Source organism: Schistocerca gregaria, chromosome 2 (assembly GCF_023897955.1).
Source record: "Schistocerca gregaria isolate iqSchGreg1 chromosome 2, iqSchGreg1.2, whole genome shotgun sequence".
NCBI lineage: Eukaryota > Metazoa > Arthropoda > Insecta > Orthoptera > Acrididae > Schistocerca > Schistocerca gregaria.
The window spans coordinates 259496542-259515552 of record NC_064921.1 but is presented as its reverse complement, the minus strand read 5'-3'; the positions used below and the strand labels follow the sequence as shown (position 1 = coordinate 259515552).

General features: G+C 39.1%; 1 protein-coding gene across 1 annotated transcript in view; it reads left to right on the top strand.

The window, feature by feature from the left end:
- The window catches only part of LOC126336824 (uncharacterized), a 194775-nt gene that overhangs the window by 74020 nt on the left and 101744 nt on the right, over positions 1 to 19011 (top strand). The window contains exon 5 of the mRNA XM_050000885.1: positions 13830 to 14098. Coding sequence (XP_049856842.1) covers positions 13830 to 14098 — 269 coding nt within the window. The remainder of the gene's footprint in view (positions 1 to 13829; positions 14099 to 19011) is intronic.

The window sequence follows — 19011 nt, the reverse complement described above, 5'->3', positions numbered from 1 at the left end:
CAACTACATGAATTTCCATGGGCGAAGTTTCGCGAGCCTGAGTAGCCTTGGTTCGATTCCGATTCCGGCATGAAGCAAAGGGCCTGGCACGGTTTTGAGCTGCCAATCTGGGCTTTTCTGGCAAACACTCTGAACAAGTCCTTTTTTATTACAATAAAAGCAAAGAGCTTGGCGTGATGGGCAATTCTCATGCGAATGTTTAGTAGCACACCGTGGGCATGATTTGATCACTGCATTTGCGTGCCGGTGCGACACACGTGGCTGAGAGCCTGGCGGCAGCCGGGGGCGAGGACAGTTTACTGCTCCGTACAGCTTGCCCGGCGGGCCGGTTAACCTGACACACTGCTGGCAAAGTTTCAAATGATTCCTCTCAAAGTCAAGTGTGTCCCGTCCGATCCAATATGTCCATCACTTCTTGAAGGGAGGGATTTACTAGTTTCAAAATCTGTTCCCTTATACGAACATAAGAAACGTTCTGTGCTATTGCATCACGTACCATAGTATCTGAATAAGGGAGTCCACATTGACACTCAAAAGCACAATCTCTAGTAAGGCCTTGTAAGGCTGCAACCCACTCCCGATTAGTCTGACCTGCCGTATGTTTTGTACAAAAGGAGGTATACCTTTTCGCAACTACATTGACTGATTCTTTGAAATATGCATCTAAAGCAGGCAAAATTTCTTCATAGGACAGAGTTGCTATGTCGCGTCAGGGAAATAATTTGACTATCACACAGTACGTGGTCACCCCGACGGACGAAAGTAGAAAAGGCTGGCGCTTGTTACCTTGAATTCTGTAGGTGGCGAGACGGAATCCAAATTGGCGTGACCACTCCATCCAGCTTTCCAGTGCAGCATCAAAAGGTCGAAAAGTGGGTGCAACAGCGTGTTGTGGCTGCGTTTGCGGTGAAGCGGCTGCTGCCGCATCGTCTTGCATCGCACGTTGACCCTGGATGAGCTGTCCAAGGGCATCCAGTAAGGCCTGCGTCTGCTGATTCTGTAAGCGATAAAATTCGGACAGTACATCTGGAGATTGTGGCGAAGCCATTACACAAGTAAATCAGGGCAATTTAGAAAAGAACGATGGTATTGCCTCATCGCCAATGTTGTGGTTGGTAGGAGAGCCAACCATATGGTTAAAGGAGGCACAAATGCACACGTTTTAGCTCACGCAGGCTGGCGTGAGGTCTGGAACGTGACAAGGGAATTAGAATTAAGAAAAACAGACGTAGCTGGTGGAATACTTAACTTTAAATCCATTCATGGAGAACTTCACTCTTTAGGGTACATGATTCACAATATCAATAGTACGGATACTGGCGCCTTGCTAGGTCGTAGCAAATAACTTAGCTGAAGGCTATGTTAACTATCGTCTCGGCAAATGAGAGCGTAAATGTCAGTGAACCATCGCTAGCAAAGACGGCTGTACAACTGGGGCTGAGTGCTAGGAAGTCTCTCTAGACCTGCCGTGTGGCGGTGCTCGGTCTGCAATCATTGATAGTGGCGACACGCGGGTCCGATGTATACTAACGGACCGCGGCCGATTTAAAGGCTACCACCTAGCAAGTGTGGTGTCTGGCAGTGACACCACATAAGGTATGCCACCTGGGTTATTTTTTTACATAAGTGATTGACATGTTCCTCCCAATAGAGTTTTCAATCAATGTATATACCTAAGAGTTTTACCGACTTATTGCCTTCTTTATTTGATATTCCCATTAAAAGTTGTTGGGTTTTACCAGGACTGCACAGGAGCTTATTGGCTGCAAATCATTCCAGGGCCTTATCAAGTGTTTCTTTTGTTACGCTATTCCGATATGAAATGTTCTGATGTGTTAGAAGTAGTGTTGTATCATGAGCATAACATATGACAGGGTGGGCTATGTTAATAGGTAAATCATTGACAGCTACAATAAAGAAAAAGGGTACAAGGATAGACCCTTGTGGTACATCTGTGCTGTTTTCCATTACAGAAGAATTTACATTTCAGATTGAGACAAATTGTTTTCTGTTACTCAAGTAATAACTTATCACTGCTGAAGTGCTAGCTCTGACCCCATAAAACTCTAGTTTCCTCAGTAGTACATCAATAGGGATGCAATTGAAAGCTTTCCTTAGGTCACACAATACCAGTGATACCATGTTATTGTCTTCGAAAGCTGATAAGGTTTAATGATTTCCAAGATGGCCCCTGTTGTGTTTCTCCCCTGGCAAAAACCAAACTGATTGTTAGATAGGTTATTGTGTTTTTCAAAGAAGCTGCTTATTTGTGTGTGCATCTGTGCCTCAAATAATTATCTTTGAGAATATTGGAACAATGGAGACTGGTCTGTAGCTTTGGGAAAGATGTTTGTCCCCTTTTTAAAAACTGGGACAACTATTGATATCTTAAGAACATCTGGAAAAGCTCCAAATTCCACACATTTATTAAAAATAAAAGCTAATGATCTGGTGTTGAGTGTATAGTCTTTTTTATGATATTATTCAATAACCAATAAGAGTCTGCACTTTTAGTACATGACAATTTGGATTCAGCTTTTATAATATCAGCAGGTGTGACAGACCTCCATTGAAACATCAGGGTAACAGGTGGTGGTGTTATTCTTTAACTAAGTTCGAAAAGTACTAATTTAATTCCTCAGGTTCAAGCAGAGCTGTTTCCGTGCATTTTGGTATATTCCCTTGTTTTATTATTTTCCATGCTGCCTTGTATTCATTGGGATACCTTTCTATATAGTTTTCCACTGCTCACTTTTTTGCCAGAAGTAGTTTAGCTTTGTAGAATTTTTACATTTCAGATATGACCTATGAATGTTCCACTCTGTTCTGCCCCTTGGGTAGAGGGTTGCTTATGCATCTGGTACAGCTTATGCTTGTTTTCTTTTATTTCTGCTAGCTCTTATTTAAACCAGTTCAGTCTTTTCATTTTCATTTCACTTTGATAATTTTTTTTTTTTACTGGTGAACAAGATTACTATAAATCTCTGTACTTTTTAAAGAAGTTATCGAAGGTAATTTCATCTTCTCTTTCCCCAAATTGACAGTTATATATAATGTCCCAATCTATCAATAAACACACTTATGTACTCTTCCTTTTGCCCTCGTACCATTACTATTTTAGGTTCTTCAATTTTAATGGTTGCCTCTTACAGAATGTAAGGAGTAGTGGCTTATGATCCACTTCCTGCAAGTCTGACTGTAAAATCTTCCCAATGGAAATGCACAACAATATTGTCTATGTAGACATTCTTAAGTGTGGAATGGTTATTTGTACAATAGAGGGAGTGAATGCAGGACGAGGTAAATTGGGTCCTCGGGCAGGAATAGAGGCGAGTGTAGGACAGAGGTTATCAGAGGCTACTGCCAGGAAGATTATGGGATCCAAGGACATATTACAAGTACAATTTACATATACACTGATGACCCAAAACATTATGGTCACTGCTCACAATGAGATTGAATGTTCTGGTTAGCACTGTGGGCAAGGGACACAGTAAGGGAAGTATGTAATCAGAGCAGAGACTTTTGGGGAAATCCACTATCACAGGCATCTTTGACAAAGATTTTGTGATCCTGCCACCTTGTAATGAGATCCTTACAAACAGCAAAGTTGTTCAGCTAGTCACCTGCCATTGTCTTGAGCTTCTGTGGAAAGTGTTTGAAGCAGGATGAAATCATGACTAGATAATGTCTTGTGGGATGTGAAACCCCTTCACAAAATGTGGTGGTCAGAGGCTTGTTACTCTATAAAGCAGAGTAGTTGATGACCTGTAGCAGATCTGATGACAGTACAATCACAAGAACTTCATTTATTGTACACTACTGAACATGAGACTCCCCACCTTATGTGTTTCTCTGTTGAGCCAATGACACTGATAGTTACAATTGCTGTGGGTACAGGGTCATTGTGATTAGACTGTGGATCAATGGAAATTTTTTGTCTGGTCAGATAATTTATGTTCCTTGTTCTTTCAGGACAATAGTTGTGTCTGGGTATGCCATCAACTAGGTGAAAGCTGCTCAAAACATGCACCATGCCATGGACAGGCTAATGGGAGCAGTACTGTGCCATTGGAAACATTCATCTGGGTCCTGCCTTTGATGGGATAGGTGATGCCTGTGACTGGATGCAGCAGGTGATGATGGGAGGGTCTTGCATCTGGGTCTCTTTCAGGGATATGAGCCGTGAGGCAAAGAGTTGGGAGTAGGGGTGATGTAGAGATGGATGAGGATATTGCCTGTGCACTGTTTCTTACTCACTTTAAGTAATTCACTATTTCCATTATTTACAGTAACAGACTCACTCATTTCATACAGATCAACAGATCATAACCCAACTTGCAACTGTTGCACATTCCTTACACCAAACTCAACTACCTCAGTTCACAAAAAGTCCGTATTTAACTTAACATGTGGTATGCTGTCAGCATTACATTACTTCATCAGTTTCTTTGCATATATGCAGTTTGCACAATATGATGTTTACAAGACAATCAATGGCTTTGTGTTTGCACACTGTTTAGTAATAGGTCTTGAAAGTTAAGAACTTTCTTAGAGGACAACATTTTACAAAACATATTTTGATTAAAGTTGTCACCCTGAAACAGTGAACCAATTGAGTAATATTTTTTAAATAATTTTAATAAAATGTGAAGGAGAACAATTTAATGTTTTGTGTTATAAATTCTACAAAAATAACACAGTTTGTTCACAAATAAAAAACAAACTAAATTTCCCCCAAGAAAATCAATTAAAAAACAATAAAAAGCCATATTATGACATATGGGCAACTTGTCCACTAACAATCCCACTTTTGATGTACTTAAAGTTTAATAGCCAAGCTGTATTCCACAAAACCTAGTAAAATATCACTGACTTCTGTAGTTCTACTTTTCCATTACATGTTAGCAAGTTCTCTACAATTTTTTGCGGGGGATATTGTATGGAATACGCAATTTCTACTGACTTAAGTAATGTTGCTTCCAAAATAGCCATGTAACTGTAACACCGGGTGATCAAAAAGTCAGTATAAATTTGAAAACTTAATAACCCATGGAATAATGTTGATAGAGAAGTAAAAACTGACACACTTGCTTGGAATGACATGGGGTTTTATTAGGGGGGAAAAGCAAAAAAAAAGTTCATAAAATGTCTGACAGATGGCGCTGGACAGCAAAACGTCAGTGACTGGGAGCTGTAATGAGAGAGAGAATCAGATTGTCTTAGAGTGTATTTTAATGTAGTACACGTCCTATAAAACCAGAGATCAGTGATTTAAGATTAGATACATCTATCAAGGAAACAACCATATATTTAGCGTACATGAAAGATGGACTTCTTTGATAATTAATTATTTAAAAATATTTTTGGTGCAATTGAAATATGTCACTAATTTTCTTAAATAACATTAAATGTGTTTTTATGCTTGTATGCATGTATAAATACTACAGAAACTTGATTTGATAGCTGTAGTAAAAGTCTTAGTGCCCCTCCACTTTTCTGCAAAAGGAAACAGATAGTGTACTCACATTTAGGCTAGTCCAGTCAGCCTTTCATGGCCAATTGTATTCCATGAGTAAGTCTTCATTCAATTTTTTTGTTGTTGTGGAAAATGACCTCTCAGCTTTGCATGTTGATACTGGTAGGGGTGCAAGTACACCCAAAGGATATCATACGTTGTGATAGAAGTTCTTGTCATAAACATCAAAAACCAATATAAGATTAACAGGGAGGAGAGACTTTTCTTGCTGACACCATTTCTCACACCGTAATGTGTACTCTGCTTCAGGTTCTGTTTCCATTACCCTATTCTCAAAGTAAACTTTCAGTTTGGATGCCTTATCAAAATTCTTCTGACGGCATTTAAGAAGTAACATTATTTTGATTAAAGATAAGAAATCATTATTTTGATGAAATTTCTTCTTCAGTTTTTTAAAAGGCCATCTATTGCTGGTAAAAGTACTGCTCTTCTGTAATACATAACAGGAGAAGTCATGTGGATGATTGTCTTTTTCATTTTGTTTCTTTCCTGTCTAGGTATGTCAATAACATATTCAAATACTTGTTCTTGTTTACTTATTGGAATTGCAGAAACAATACTTAAAATTAATGAATGATAGATAATTGCAAATAAATTTAAGAAATCAAGGTAATTATAGTGTAACTTCTCATAGTTTTGTGTTATTCATTTCATGGCCAAATAATACCATATAAATGTAGTTTTTCCATGCATGTTCCCATATTTTGATCTTATTCGAAGTACATTCATGCATACTCCATATTTGATTTTTATACTTTACACATTAATCTTCCATATTAATCACCTTTTTCTGCCTTTAGTGCATAGTATTAAGCATTGAACATAATAGTGCATTTTCTAAGGTTTGTTCCACAAAATATGAAATTGCTGTGAAGAAACGCCAAACCATTTTATTTGACAATGACTTTTCATCAAGCACAGATATAATTCTGTTACTTAGCACTGCTGTACTTTGGCAAGTCACTATGAAGCAGTTCACTTCAGTCTGTCTTCAACCTCCAAGGACATTTTACACTCTTCTTATTTTGATCTGGATTTGAGTGAGTAAATGATCAGAAATGGATGAGCACAATTGTTTAGGACACCATCACTATCACTGACAGGGCTGTTGGAATAAAGAGATCTGATATTGTTCTGTTCAACAGAGAATTTAGAACAATTTCTGGTGGTGAAATTTGCAAAGAATCTGGAATGATTCAGCCTTATACTTTCCCATATTTCTTAATTTAAGTATGCATTTGTCACTTCTTGCAACGTAGAAACACCTTTTTCTGCATTAAAGAATATATGAAATGTATTCAAATTGCAAATATGGAAACCATGAGCTATATAATGGAATGACGACAATGAAAATTTATGCCAGGCCAGGACTCATACCCGGGTTTGCCGCCAATTACGAGTGGTCACCTTATCATTAGGCTACCTGAGCATGGCCCATGGCTAGACCCAAACTTCCAAATGTCACCAACCATCAACCACCTATACATTTCCGAAGAAACATTGCATTATTATTTATTTGTCATATGGATTTCAGTGTTGGGAGTCTCCAAAGACATATTCAGCTCACCTTTGATGCAGCTATTTTTATTTAAGGAGACAGGCTGCACCTTTAAGGGAACTGGATTCTATATAAGAACAGTGGAATTTGGAAGAAATTGGCTGTGGCCCATTGTAAGAGACCAATATGAGCATTTGCCTAAATTGAAAATGGGAAAGAAACCATAGGAAACCATTTTTAGGGCTGTTATGGGATGGATTCAAAACGCCTTGCCCCTGAAATAAATAGATTTGCTTTAAACGATCTAAGCATCTCACCCTTCCTCAACCTGCAGAGCTGTTTTTTTTTTTTTTTTTTTTTTTTTTTTGGGGAGAAGTTAGAAAAACTGGTAGCTGTCTATTGTTTTAAAATAAAATAAAATGCACCACAACAAAAGATGGAATTATGATATTCCATTTTTTTCTTTTAATTGTGTATGTTTGGTCATTTGATTGTTCTGGAATGCAGGAATTTTTTAAGATTTAATCAAGCATGGAATTCCAGGCTCAGTTTTTATAGTATTATGAGGGGAAAATTAGATTTTGGACAAAAGGGGAGAGGGGTACAACATACAGTTGGTTCGGATGAATTCTAGCAGCCTGCTGAAAAAATCTTTTAGAAATAAACTATAGAGTGTGCTGTCATCACATACCCCTTTTGCACTCCACAAACTCCTGTCATTCGGTATTGGAACTAGGTTTAGTAATTGAGTACCACCCAAATGACCACAATAGGTGATATTTTGCCAGTTGGAAACTAATGATAGAATTTTAATGAAATTTTTTTTTTTTTTTTTTTTTTTTTTTTTTTTTTTTTTTTTTTTTTTTTTTTTTAAGAAATGCAACCTTTGCCATTTGGGTGATAATTTTGTCGATTGGCATGATTTTTGGGCAACACTGGTAAATCCATTTTGATGCACTGATTTTAATTTAATGTAATTTCTAGTGATGGTTACTGTTTGTTGCCTTATGAATTACTGATGTATTGCAACCCCACAGTTCCACCAGTCTTCAAATACAGACTCCAGTGCTAACATTAAACTGCTATAGATAGGTAATTAGGCTATTATAGTAGTGCATACATGTTTTTAAATTAGCAGAACACTGATGGACGAATTAAAATTGCTTTTGCTCTTCTTTCTGGTTAAAAAATTATTGATAATTTCAAACTGTCACAGCAGCACACAGCGCAAAGACAATAATCAGAAGCACTTCTAACATTAGATTCAACCACAAGTGAGAATTGAACTGTTCCGTGGGCATGTTGACTGCCGACAATGAGTAGGATTGAAAATCAAAAATATTTCAATTTCATGACAGTGAACAGGTCATATGCGTACTTTAATTTGGATGATAGGTGGGTCTGGGATCCCTGGATGCCCCCCCCCCCCCCCCCCCCCGCACCACCTTTTTGGCTATACCCATGCTGGAAAGGCTCTTTTGGTATGGTGCACAGATCTCCTTCAGATTCTGCATAATGTCTTCCCTGTTCTGAAATCTGTTCCCTTTGAGGGTCCTTTTCAATTTAGGGAATAGGTCAGGGGAATAGAGAGGGCTGAAAAACCACAGTCATGTTGTGTTTGGCCAAAAAACTCTGAATTACTTGAGAACCATAAGTAAGTGCTTCATTGTGGTGGAAGTGTCAACTGCCTGCTGCCCACAAGTCTGGCTGTTTGCATCTCACTGCTTCATGAAGGCGATACAGATTCTCTTAGTTGTGCTCCTCATTGATGTTAGTAGGTTCTGGGGCATATTTATGATGGACCACTGGAGTAAAAAATGGTCAGCATGACTTTCACCTTGCTGTGGAGCTGCTTCCACTGCAATGACTTGATATTTGTGTCTGGCTCATACCCATTGACCCAAGACTCACCACCGGTGATCAATGCGTTAAGGAAGATGAACTTACTCTGATCTTGGAACAAAGTCCCTTCTGATAAGTTGTTAGCAATGTTGACATAATTTTTTTTTAAAATTCTCCTGAGGTCCAGATGTATTGTTTAAGTGGAATGAATGAATGAATCTAATACCAATTTTAACCTTGTCTGCAAGTTCTCTGCTCACCATTTGTTTATCTTGCACCACCATGGTCTTATGTGGTCAATAACATCCTCATTTGTGGATGCTTCACTCTTCACTGATGAGCAGGCAGCAATGAAGCTGGTGTAGCACTCCTTTATCTGTGTTGTGCCCACTGCTCCCTCCCCAAACACTTGTCAAACCTTGCACATTGTTTCAACCTGAGTATCACCAAGCTTAAAACAAAATTGGGTGCAATAATGTTGTTCCATTTTTTCTGCCTTTTTGCCCATAACAAAATAATCCAATGACTACCACTTCACTTGTCAATTGGTAGCTAGCTACTTGTTGTTATCACAGTCTTATAAAAAATCAAACATACACACCATTTATGCCTTAGTTAGATGTTAGGTAATTAGTTATAAGTTCCATGGATCATTTTGCCCAACAGATATTATACCCCTGCGAGTTTGGGGGTAAGAATAGACCCACAGTATTCCTACCTGTCATAAGAGGTGTTTAAAAAAAATCTCAAACGTTTTGGCCTTTATGTGATTGCTCCTGTCAGGTTTGACCTTAAGATCTCAAAATTTTTCCGAAGAGCAAGCCAATTGGGCAAGGGTGCCTTACTTGGTGCATTGCATCCTTCGCGCGTTGAGACCTTTCGCCAGCTTATTCATCATTGCATTGCAGTCCTGCCCGCTCTCCATCTCTTGGGCATGGATACATTCCTGCATGCATTTTCTGCCATGCAATGTGCAGTGCCGCTTTCTGCACTGACGACAAACATGGACTAGTTGTCACCTAATATCCAGCATGGTAGCCAGTCCATTGTGGTTGGGCCACCATTTTCCCTGTTGGTTGCAGCCCCCTGACAACACAGGGATCACTCTGCTGATGCCTGCGCCATTAACTCCCCACGTATGCCAAGGAGTAGGTGCCTATCTCCCTGGGGCATCGGGACCCCCGGCAATGGCCATCCTGCCAGGTGGCCCTTGCTGAGGCTGGGTGGCACCCATGGGGAGGGCCCTTGGTCGGAGTGGGTGGCATCAGGGTGGTGGGCAGCCGCCAGCAGGCTCTAAGCATTCTCGGGCTCATTTTAAACTCAGAATTACGATACCAAAATATTCCCCTCCCTAGCCACACCATGGGAGGAGTGTAAGTCTCAGGCTGGCAGTGACATTATTCGCCCCAGTTCCTAGTTTGTACGAGAGTTGATGGGGAGTCTTTCAGAGCATTTAGAGGACATACTATTACATACAGTCATATCACCAAACATTTTACACTTCATATCGACACCTCTACCACAAATAAAGACACAAATATTATCATCATCAGACAGTTTACAAGACCTATGGTTTCTAACACACAATGGTTTATCAATAAAAAAATTAGTCGATGTTTCACCAACACCACGAACTTGAGACATGGTTACCATGAACGTCCGATAACTGAGAACATCATGTGGAGGTAACTGCTCCTAAGACATTCCAGTAGACTTAGTAGTAGTATCAATACGAATAATCGGAACAGTCAACCAACACTGACTGACAGGATTGTCAGTAATGACGTCCTCGAAAAACAGTCGGTCCTTTCAACACATCAATCAAAACGGACAAACTGACGTTCATGTTACACTCAGTCTCCACATCCAAAATAGACTTGTAAATTGTAGGCTTCCATTGGAAAACACGATGTATCCTGTGCTGAGGCATGCTGCTGACTACGTGACAGCTACTGGAAACATGCTATTTATAGACGCCATGTCATCCAAGGTCAGGCACTTAGAAAAATATCGACTGCGGTGGTGCGCTTATCCTGCAGCCGCGCTGAGGAGTTCTAGTCAGCGAGGAAGCGCTGACTAGAACTCCTCAGCGCGGAAGCTGCGTGTGGCTGGCATGCGGCCAAACAAGTGGGCAGCCTAACTACAAGGGCCCACACTGACAAGATATATCAAGATATGAATAACTGGAATGTTTGGGATGGGTCATTTATACTGACCCAACAGGTTTCTTTTTGCTGAGTATAACACGAACGTCAGTGTGTCCATTTTGATTGATGTGTTGAAAGGACAGTCTGTTTTTCTAGGAGGTTGTTTTGATTTTACTTTTTCTGTTACTGACAATCCTGTCGGTCAGTGTTGGTTGACTGTTCTGATTATTCATATTGATACTACTACTAAGTCTATTACAACGTCTTTGGAGCAGATACCTCCTCGTGATGTTCTCGGTTATCGGCCGTTCATGGTAACCATGTCTCAAGTTCGTGGTGTTGGTGAAACATCGACTAATTTTTTTATTGATAAACCATTGTGTGTTAGAAACCATAGGTCTTGTAAACTGTCTCATGATGATAATATTTGTGTCTTTATTCGTGGTAGAGGTGTTGATATGAAATGTAAAATAGTGACTACTCTAGCAGAATATAGTCAAGTGACCTCAACACAGAACCCAAAGAAATTCTAGTCATATGTAAAGGCTGTTGTGGCAACAAAGTTAGTGTCTAGTCCCTAGTGCAAGACAGGAACTGAAAAGCAAAAGCAAAAGTTGAAAAGCAAAGCAAAAGTTGAAATACTTAACTTCATTTTCAAATGTTCTTTTACAAGGGAAAACCCAGGAGAACTGCCCAAATTTAATCCTTGTACCACTGAAAAGATGAATGAAATAGATATTCATATCAGTAATGTTGAGAAACAGCTGAAGTCGCAGAAACCGAACAAAGCTCCAGGCCCTGATGGAACCCCTGTCAGATTCTATACTGAATTTGCAGCTGAGTCAGCCCCTCTTCTAAGATGGTGTCCAGTTCTTGGAAAAAGACACAGGTCACACCTGTCTACAAGAAGAATAGTAGAAGTGATCCACAAAACTACTGTCCAATATCCATGACATCCATTTGTTGTAGAATTGTGGAACATATTCTGAGCTCACACATAATGAGTTATCTTCAACAGATTGATCTCTTCAGTGCTAACCAGCATGGGTTCTGAAACCACTGATGATATGACACTCAAACCACCACTTTCCTCACTCGACATATTGAAAGCTTTGATCAAGGCAGTCAGGTAGATGCAGTGTTTATTGATTTATGAAAAGCATATGACTCAGTACCAGACCTACACTTATTGTCAAAAGTATGATCATATGGATTATCAAGTGAGATTTGTGACTGGATTGAGTATGTTTTGGTAGAGAGGAAACACCATGTTATGACCTTGCAGACAATATTAGTAGTGAAATCATGCTTTTTCCAGATGATGCAATTATCTATAATTAAGTATGATCTGAAAGAAGCTGCATAAATATTCAGTCAGATTTTGATAAGATTTCAATGTGGTGCAGAGATTGGCACCTTGCTCTAAATGTTTAGAAATGTAAAATTTTGCACTTCACGAAACAAAAAAAATGTAATATCCTATGACTATAATATCACTGAGTCATTGTTGAAATTGGCCAACTCAAACATATGAACTAGAATGATCACATAGGTTCAGTTGTGGGTAAAGAAGGTGGTGGAGTTTGGTTTATTGATAGAAGACTAGGGAGGTGCAACCAGTCTAATAAGGAGATAGATTACAAATTACTCATGTGACTCATTGTAGAATATTGCTCAAGTGTGTGGGACCCATACCAAATAGGGATAATAGGAGATACTGAACATATACAGAGAAGGGCAGCATGAATGGTCATAGGTTTGTTTGATCCATGGAAGAGTGTCAGAGAGATACTGAAGGAACTGAACAGGAAAACTCTTGAAGATAGACGTAAACTATCCTGAGAAAGTCTATCAACAAAGTTTCAAGAACTGGCTTTAGATGCTAATTCTAGTGATATTACTACAATCCCCTACACATCTGTCACATAGGGATTGTGAAGATAAGATTACAAAATTACTGCTTGCACAGAGGCATTCAAATGACCATAACTGGTACAATGGGACGCACCCTCTTCCATGCACTTCATGGTGGTTTGCAGAGTACAGATGTAGATCTAGAGGTACTACACCAACTACTTGCATATATGAAACACATGGTGTGAATATAATAAGTATGGCAGAAACTTCTAAATGTTAGGTGCCTTTATTGACGAGAATTTAAATTGAAAAATGCACATTTTTTTGAACTCCTAGATCAACTTATATAGTTCAGTAACATATTCTTGTCAAATCATTCCAAACCTTAGAGAGAAAGAAACCAGCAAGTTAAAATATTTAACATTTTTTCATTCAATAATGTCATATTCAACAATGTTGTGAGCTAACTGGTCTTTAAAGAAGAAAGTCTTCCTTGCTCAAAAACATACAGCAAAAATAATAATGTTGCTCAGCCATGATTGTCTTGAAGACATCTGTTTCTGCAAACACTGTAATAAACTATAAGCTGAAAAAATACATTAATGAATTTGGATGCTGCCAAATCAAGTTGACTGTCAGATGGTCTTGCTTTCTGTTATGATTTAGTATAACTTTACTCATTCTACCTTGAATAAAATTTGAGATATATTTTGCTTTTTTGTTGCCAATGCAATGCTTCTAGGCATCTATGCTTTTACCCTTTATCTGTGTTTGTGATATGTGCAGAAAAGATCACTAAATTATTTTGTGGCCTCATGATTGTATGTGCACACCCTAGTCTCTTGATAAAAAGCAACTCACCATTTAGTGTACTGCCTAGTTTATAGAGATATCCTGATAATTTAAGAGCGTGATAAGTCTAAACATATCAATTTTTCTTTAACAGGTTTCCAAGAGGCTGATGGTCTTTTTGGAGCTATGATTGTACGTCAGCCTCCAGCCAAAGAACCCAATAATGACCTCTATGACAATGACCTACCGGAACACACAATTATTGTTTGGCATTGGTTCAATGAACCAACAAGGGATGTGGTTAAAACAGTACTAAACAGAAATGAAAATCTTTTTGGAAATGGCTATATAATAAATGGAAAAGGAAATTTTCTTGATAATGAAACCTTCACAATGCCAAGAGAGGTGTTTAATGTATCACAGGTAAGCCAAAAACATACTTGTTGGTCATTTTAGAATATTTACTTTAGGAAATTTTGCATTCTTAGTCTCTTGATCACATGTAACTGATTTTCTTGACTCTGTTTATGAAGAGTCATATGATGTGTGATTCTTGAAGTTTTCGCGGCATATTGAATGTTCAATGAGATTTCGGGATTGTAGCCAGATCTGTGTTGACTTCTTGCCATGATATTTCAGCTGGCAATTGTCCAGGCATCTTCAGGTGAGTGTCTGTTAATGGAGACTGCAAGTTACCGGGGTCAACTTTATAGCAAAGAATTGGAGTGAAAACGCACAGTAATGAGTATTGTTTAGTGTAAGTGGATCTGCCATTGTGGTTAATGTACCTTTATTGCTTCAGTGTGTATGGTCTGACATTCTGTGACACAATTATGTGCAAGTAGTTCTCTAACCTAGTTCATGCATAGTACTAGTCATTTTCAGTATCTAAATTGGCTGTAACAAATTTTGCCCTTGAAGGCATTTTTGGTTACCTTTTGGTGTTAAAATATTTTGTGGACATGTCTAACTGTAGGGGTAAGTTTCAGATGATGTTTGTTTAATTTGATCCAAGGTGCAGCAGTGACTGATGTGTACTAGATTTTCGGTCCTGTTGTTCACACAAAGTTTGTTAATGTTCAGAAACACTTGCAGTGACTGTGCTAGCACAGAACTGTGTCCATTAATGTCAGTGTCTCATGCTAACGTGATTGTATTCTGCTCTTCATATTTTACTGCATTACTGTAACTTGCTGTGTACTTCTGTTTACATGTGAAAGCACAGTTGTAAGTTAATGAGTGTCAGCTGAACCCAGGTGATGGTTGGTTGTTGCCTCAGTTCTAATTTGTGAATTGTCCATGCCATTCTGCCTTCTACATCTACATCTACATCTACATCTACATCTACATCCATACTCCGCAAGCCACCTGACGGTGTGTGGCGGAGGTTACCCTGAGTACCTCTATCGGTTCTCCCCCCTATTCCAGTCTTGTATTGTACGTGGAAAGAAGGATTGTCGGTATGCTTCTGTGTGGCCTCTAATCTCTCTGATTTTATCCCCATGCGAGACATACGTAGGAGGGAGCAATATACTGCTTGACTCTTCAGTGAAGGTATGTTCCCAAAACTTTAACAAAAGCCCGTACCGAGCTACTGAGCGTCTCTCCTGCAGAGTCCTCCACTGGAGTTTATCTATAATCTCCGTAATGCTTTTGCGATTATTAAATGATCCTGTAACGAAGCGCGCCGCTCTACATTGGATCTTCTCTATCTCTTCTATCAACCCCATCTGGTGCGGATCCCACACTGCTGAGCAGTATTCAAGCAGTGGGCGAACAAGCATACTGTAACCTACTTCCTTTGTTGTCAGATTGCACTTCCTTAGGATTCTTCCAATGAATCTCAGTCTGGCATCTGCTTTACCGACGATCAACTTTATATGATCATTCCATTTTAAATCACTCCTAATGCGTACTCCCAGATAATTTATGAAATTAACTGCTTCCAGTTGCTGACCTGCTATTTTGTAGCTAAATGATAAGGGACCTATCTTTCTATGTATTCGCATCACATTACACTTGACTACATTGAGATTCAATTGCCATTCCATGCACCATGCGTCTATTCGCTGCAGATCCTCCTGCATTTCAGTACAATTTTCCATTGTTGCAACCTCTCGATACACCACAGCATCATCTACAAAAAGCCTCAGTGAACTTCCGATGTCATCCACCAGGTCATTTATGTATATTGTGAATAGCAACGGTCCTATGACACTCCAATGTGGCACACCTGAAATCACTCTTACTTCGGAAGACTTCTCTCCATTGAGAATGACATGCTGCATTCTGTTATCTAGGAACTCCTCAATCCAATCACACAATTGATCTGATAGTCCATATGCTCTTACTTTGTTCATTAAACGACTTTGGGGAACTGTGTCAAACGCCTTGCGGAAGTCAAGAAACACGGCAGCTACCTGTGAACCCGTGTCTAAGGCCCTCTGAGTTTCGTGGACGAATAGCGCGAGCTGGGTTTCACACGACCGTCTTTTTCAAATCCCATGCTGATTCCTACAGAGTAGATTTCTAGCCTCCAGAAAAGACATTATACTCAAACATAATATGTGCTCCAAAATTCTACAACTGATCGATGTTAGAGATATAGGTCTATAGTTCTGCACATCTGTTCGATGTCCCTTCTTGAAAACAGGGATGACCTGTGCCCTTTTCCAATCCTTTGGAACGCTTCGCTCTTCTAGAGACCTACGTTACACCGTTGCAAGAAGGGGGGCAAGTTCCTTCGCGTACTCTGTGTAAAATCGAACTGGTATCCCATCAGGACCAGCGGCCTTTCCTCTTTTGAGCGATTTTAATTGTTTCTCTATCCCTCTGTCTTCTATTTCGATATCTACCATTTTGTAAACTGTGCGACAATCTAGAGAAGGAAGCACAGTGCAGTCTTCCTCTGTGAAACAGCTTTGGAAGAAGACATTTAGTATTTCGGCCTTTAGTCTGTCATCCTCTGTTTCAGTACCATTTTGGTCACAGAGTGTCTGGACATTTTGTTTTGATCCACCTACCTCTTTGATATAGGACCAAAATTTCTTAGGATTTTCTGCCAAGTCAGTACATAGAACTTTACTTTCGAATTCATTGAAAGCATCTCGGATAGCCCTCCTCACACTACATTTCGCTTCGTGTAATTTTTGTTTGTCTGCAAGGCTTTGGATATGTTTATGTTTGCTGTGAAGTTCCCTTTGCTTCCGCAGCAGTTTTCTAACTCGGTTGTTGTACCACGGTGGCTCTTTTCCATCTCTTACGATCTTGCTTGGCACATACTCATCTAACGCATATTGTACGATGGTTTTGAACTTTGTCCACTGATCCTCAACACTATCTGTACTTGAGACAAAACTTTTGTGTTGAGCCGTCAGGTACTTTGTAATCTGCTTTTTGTCACTTTTGCTAAACATAAAAATCTTCCTACCTTTTTTAATATTTCTATTTACAGCTGAAATCATTCATGCAGTAACCGCTTTATGATCACTGATTCACTGTTCTGCATTAACTGATTCAAATAGTTCGGGTCTGTTTGTCACCAGAAGGTCTAATATGTTATCGCCACGAGTCGGTTCTCTGTTTAACTGCTCAATGTAGTTTTCAGATAAAGCACTTAAAAATATTTCACTGGATTCTTTGTCCCTGCCACCCGTTATGAACGTTTGAGTCTCCCAGTCTATATCCGGCAAATTAAAATCTCCACCCAGAACTATAACATAATTGGGAAATCTACACAAAATATTTTCCAAATTATTCTTCAGGTGCTGAACCACAAATTACCATGTCTGAGCCTGCTTTAACCGTGACCTTCACCCAAATCATTTCACAATTCGAATCTCCGTCAATTTCCTTCGATACTATTGCACTTCTTATCGCTATAAACACGCCTCCCCCTTCACTGTCCAGCCTGTTTGTGTGGTGTGATGTGTTCACTCATCGTTGGTATTACAAGTATGATTAAGGTGCTTGTGTGTAGGTTTGTTGAGGCTAGGGTCCAGCTGATCCAGTGCGTAATATCTTGTTTTAATGCTAACTAATATCATTCCAGAAGCATACATTGTACCATCTCAGGTAAAACATAAACTTGTTCTGATATATGTTATATTATTTTCCATGCCTGACATGGGTATACATTGTTAAAATAAGAATAACGGGGGAAGACTTACTCTCTTTAATGGTGCCACACCTCAAGGACAGTTAATGTACAGTTTCAGATCATTTTAATTTAAGGTGCTGTGTTCCTTTAAACAATGAAGTGACCCTAGCTGGGTCTGTTTGGTGCATGGTCCTCCTCAACCTCTTCTGTTCTCTCACCATGTTGCTCTCTGCACTCTGTCTCAGTCTGATCTCTTCACCAAACATTCCTTCACTCCAACAATCCATCTCTCTCTGTCTCAGTAGCCTACCAACACCCATTTTTAAGCTGCCCATGCCATCTTAATCTTGTCTTTTCTTATGTCTTTTGCATGGGCTTCTTTTTCACTATTTCTCCCACTGTCTCATTCCTTACTTTATCCATTCTAGTAAGTGCTATTCTACTTCTTTGAAATTTTATCTCATGAACTTTTATCTTCTCACATTCCTTTTCTTCATTTCCCACACTTATGATGTATATGTGTGTACTGGAGCAGACTATGCTTGGTATACCATCTGTTTCCATTCTGAAATAACAACATTATGGAAAGCATAAATTGCTGCTCATCATATAGAGGAGGTGTTGAATCACAGACAGGCAAAATGGAAAAGACTGCTAAAATATTTAAGCCTCCAGACAAAGTCCTTCTTCCAAAGTAGGAAAAAAAAAAAAAAAAAAAAACACACACACACACATATTCATTCACACAAGCAGAACTCTTGCACATATGCCCTTTGCCTCTGGGTGTTGGGGACCCAGGAAGACGATGAAACAATACTCTGTGTTTTATATTGGGTCATGTGAAAATAAAAAAAATATTACGTGTAACATCATTGTTTAAACATTGGCCAAAAATATTTGAAACACATTGATTGCAGAAATAAAATTTGCACTAGGACCAAAAACAGATGGGAATGATGATCTAGTAGAACTCACAAAAATTGATGGACTACTAGACAAAAGTCTTAACAGGATAATGAATGTACTTTGAGTGAGAACCAGGAAATAATGGCAAAACTGGTTAAGCAAACAAAAAGCTGAGTGTCATGAATGCAAATCAAATAATGAAATAAAAAGTAAACTGGACCATCTGTTAGGAGAAAGAAAGATAGGGTAGCAGGGTCTAAAAATGAAGTGAAGGTATAAATTTCAACTGTTGCTAAAGAATTGGATATTTCAATGAAAAAAATAGGTGACC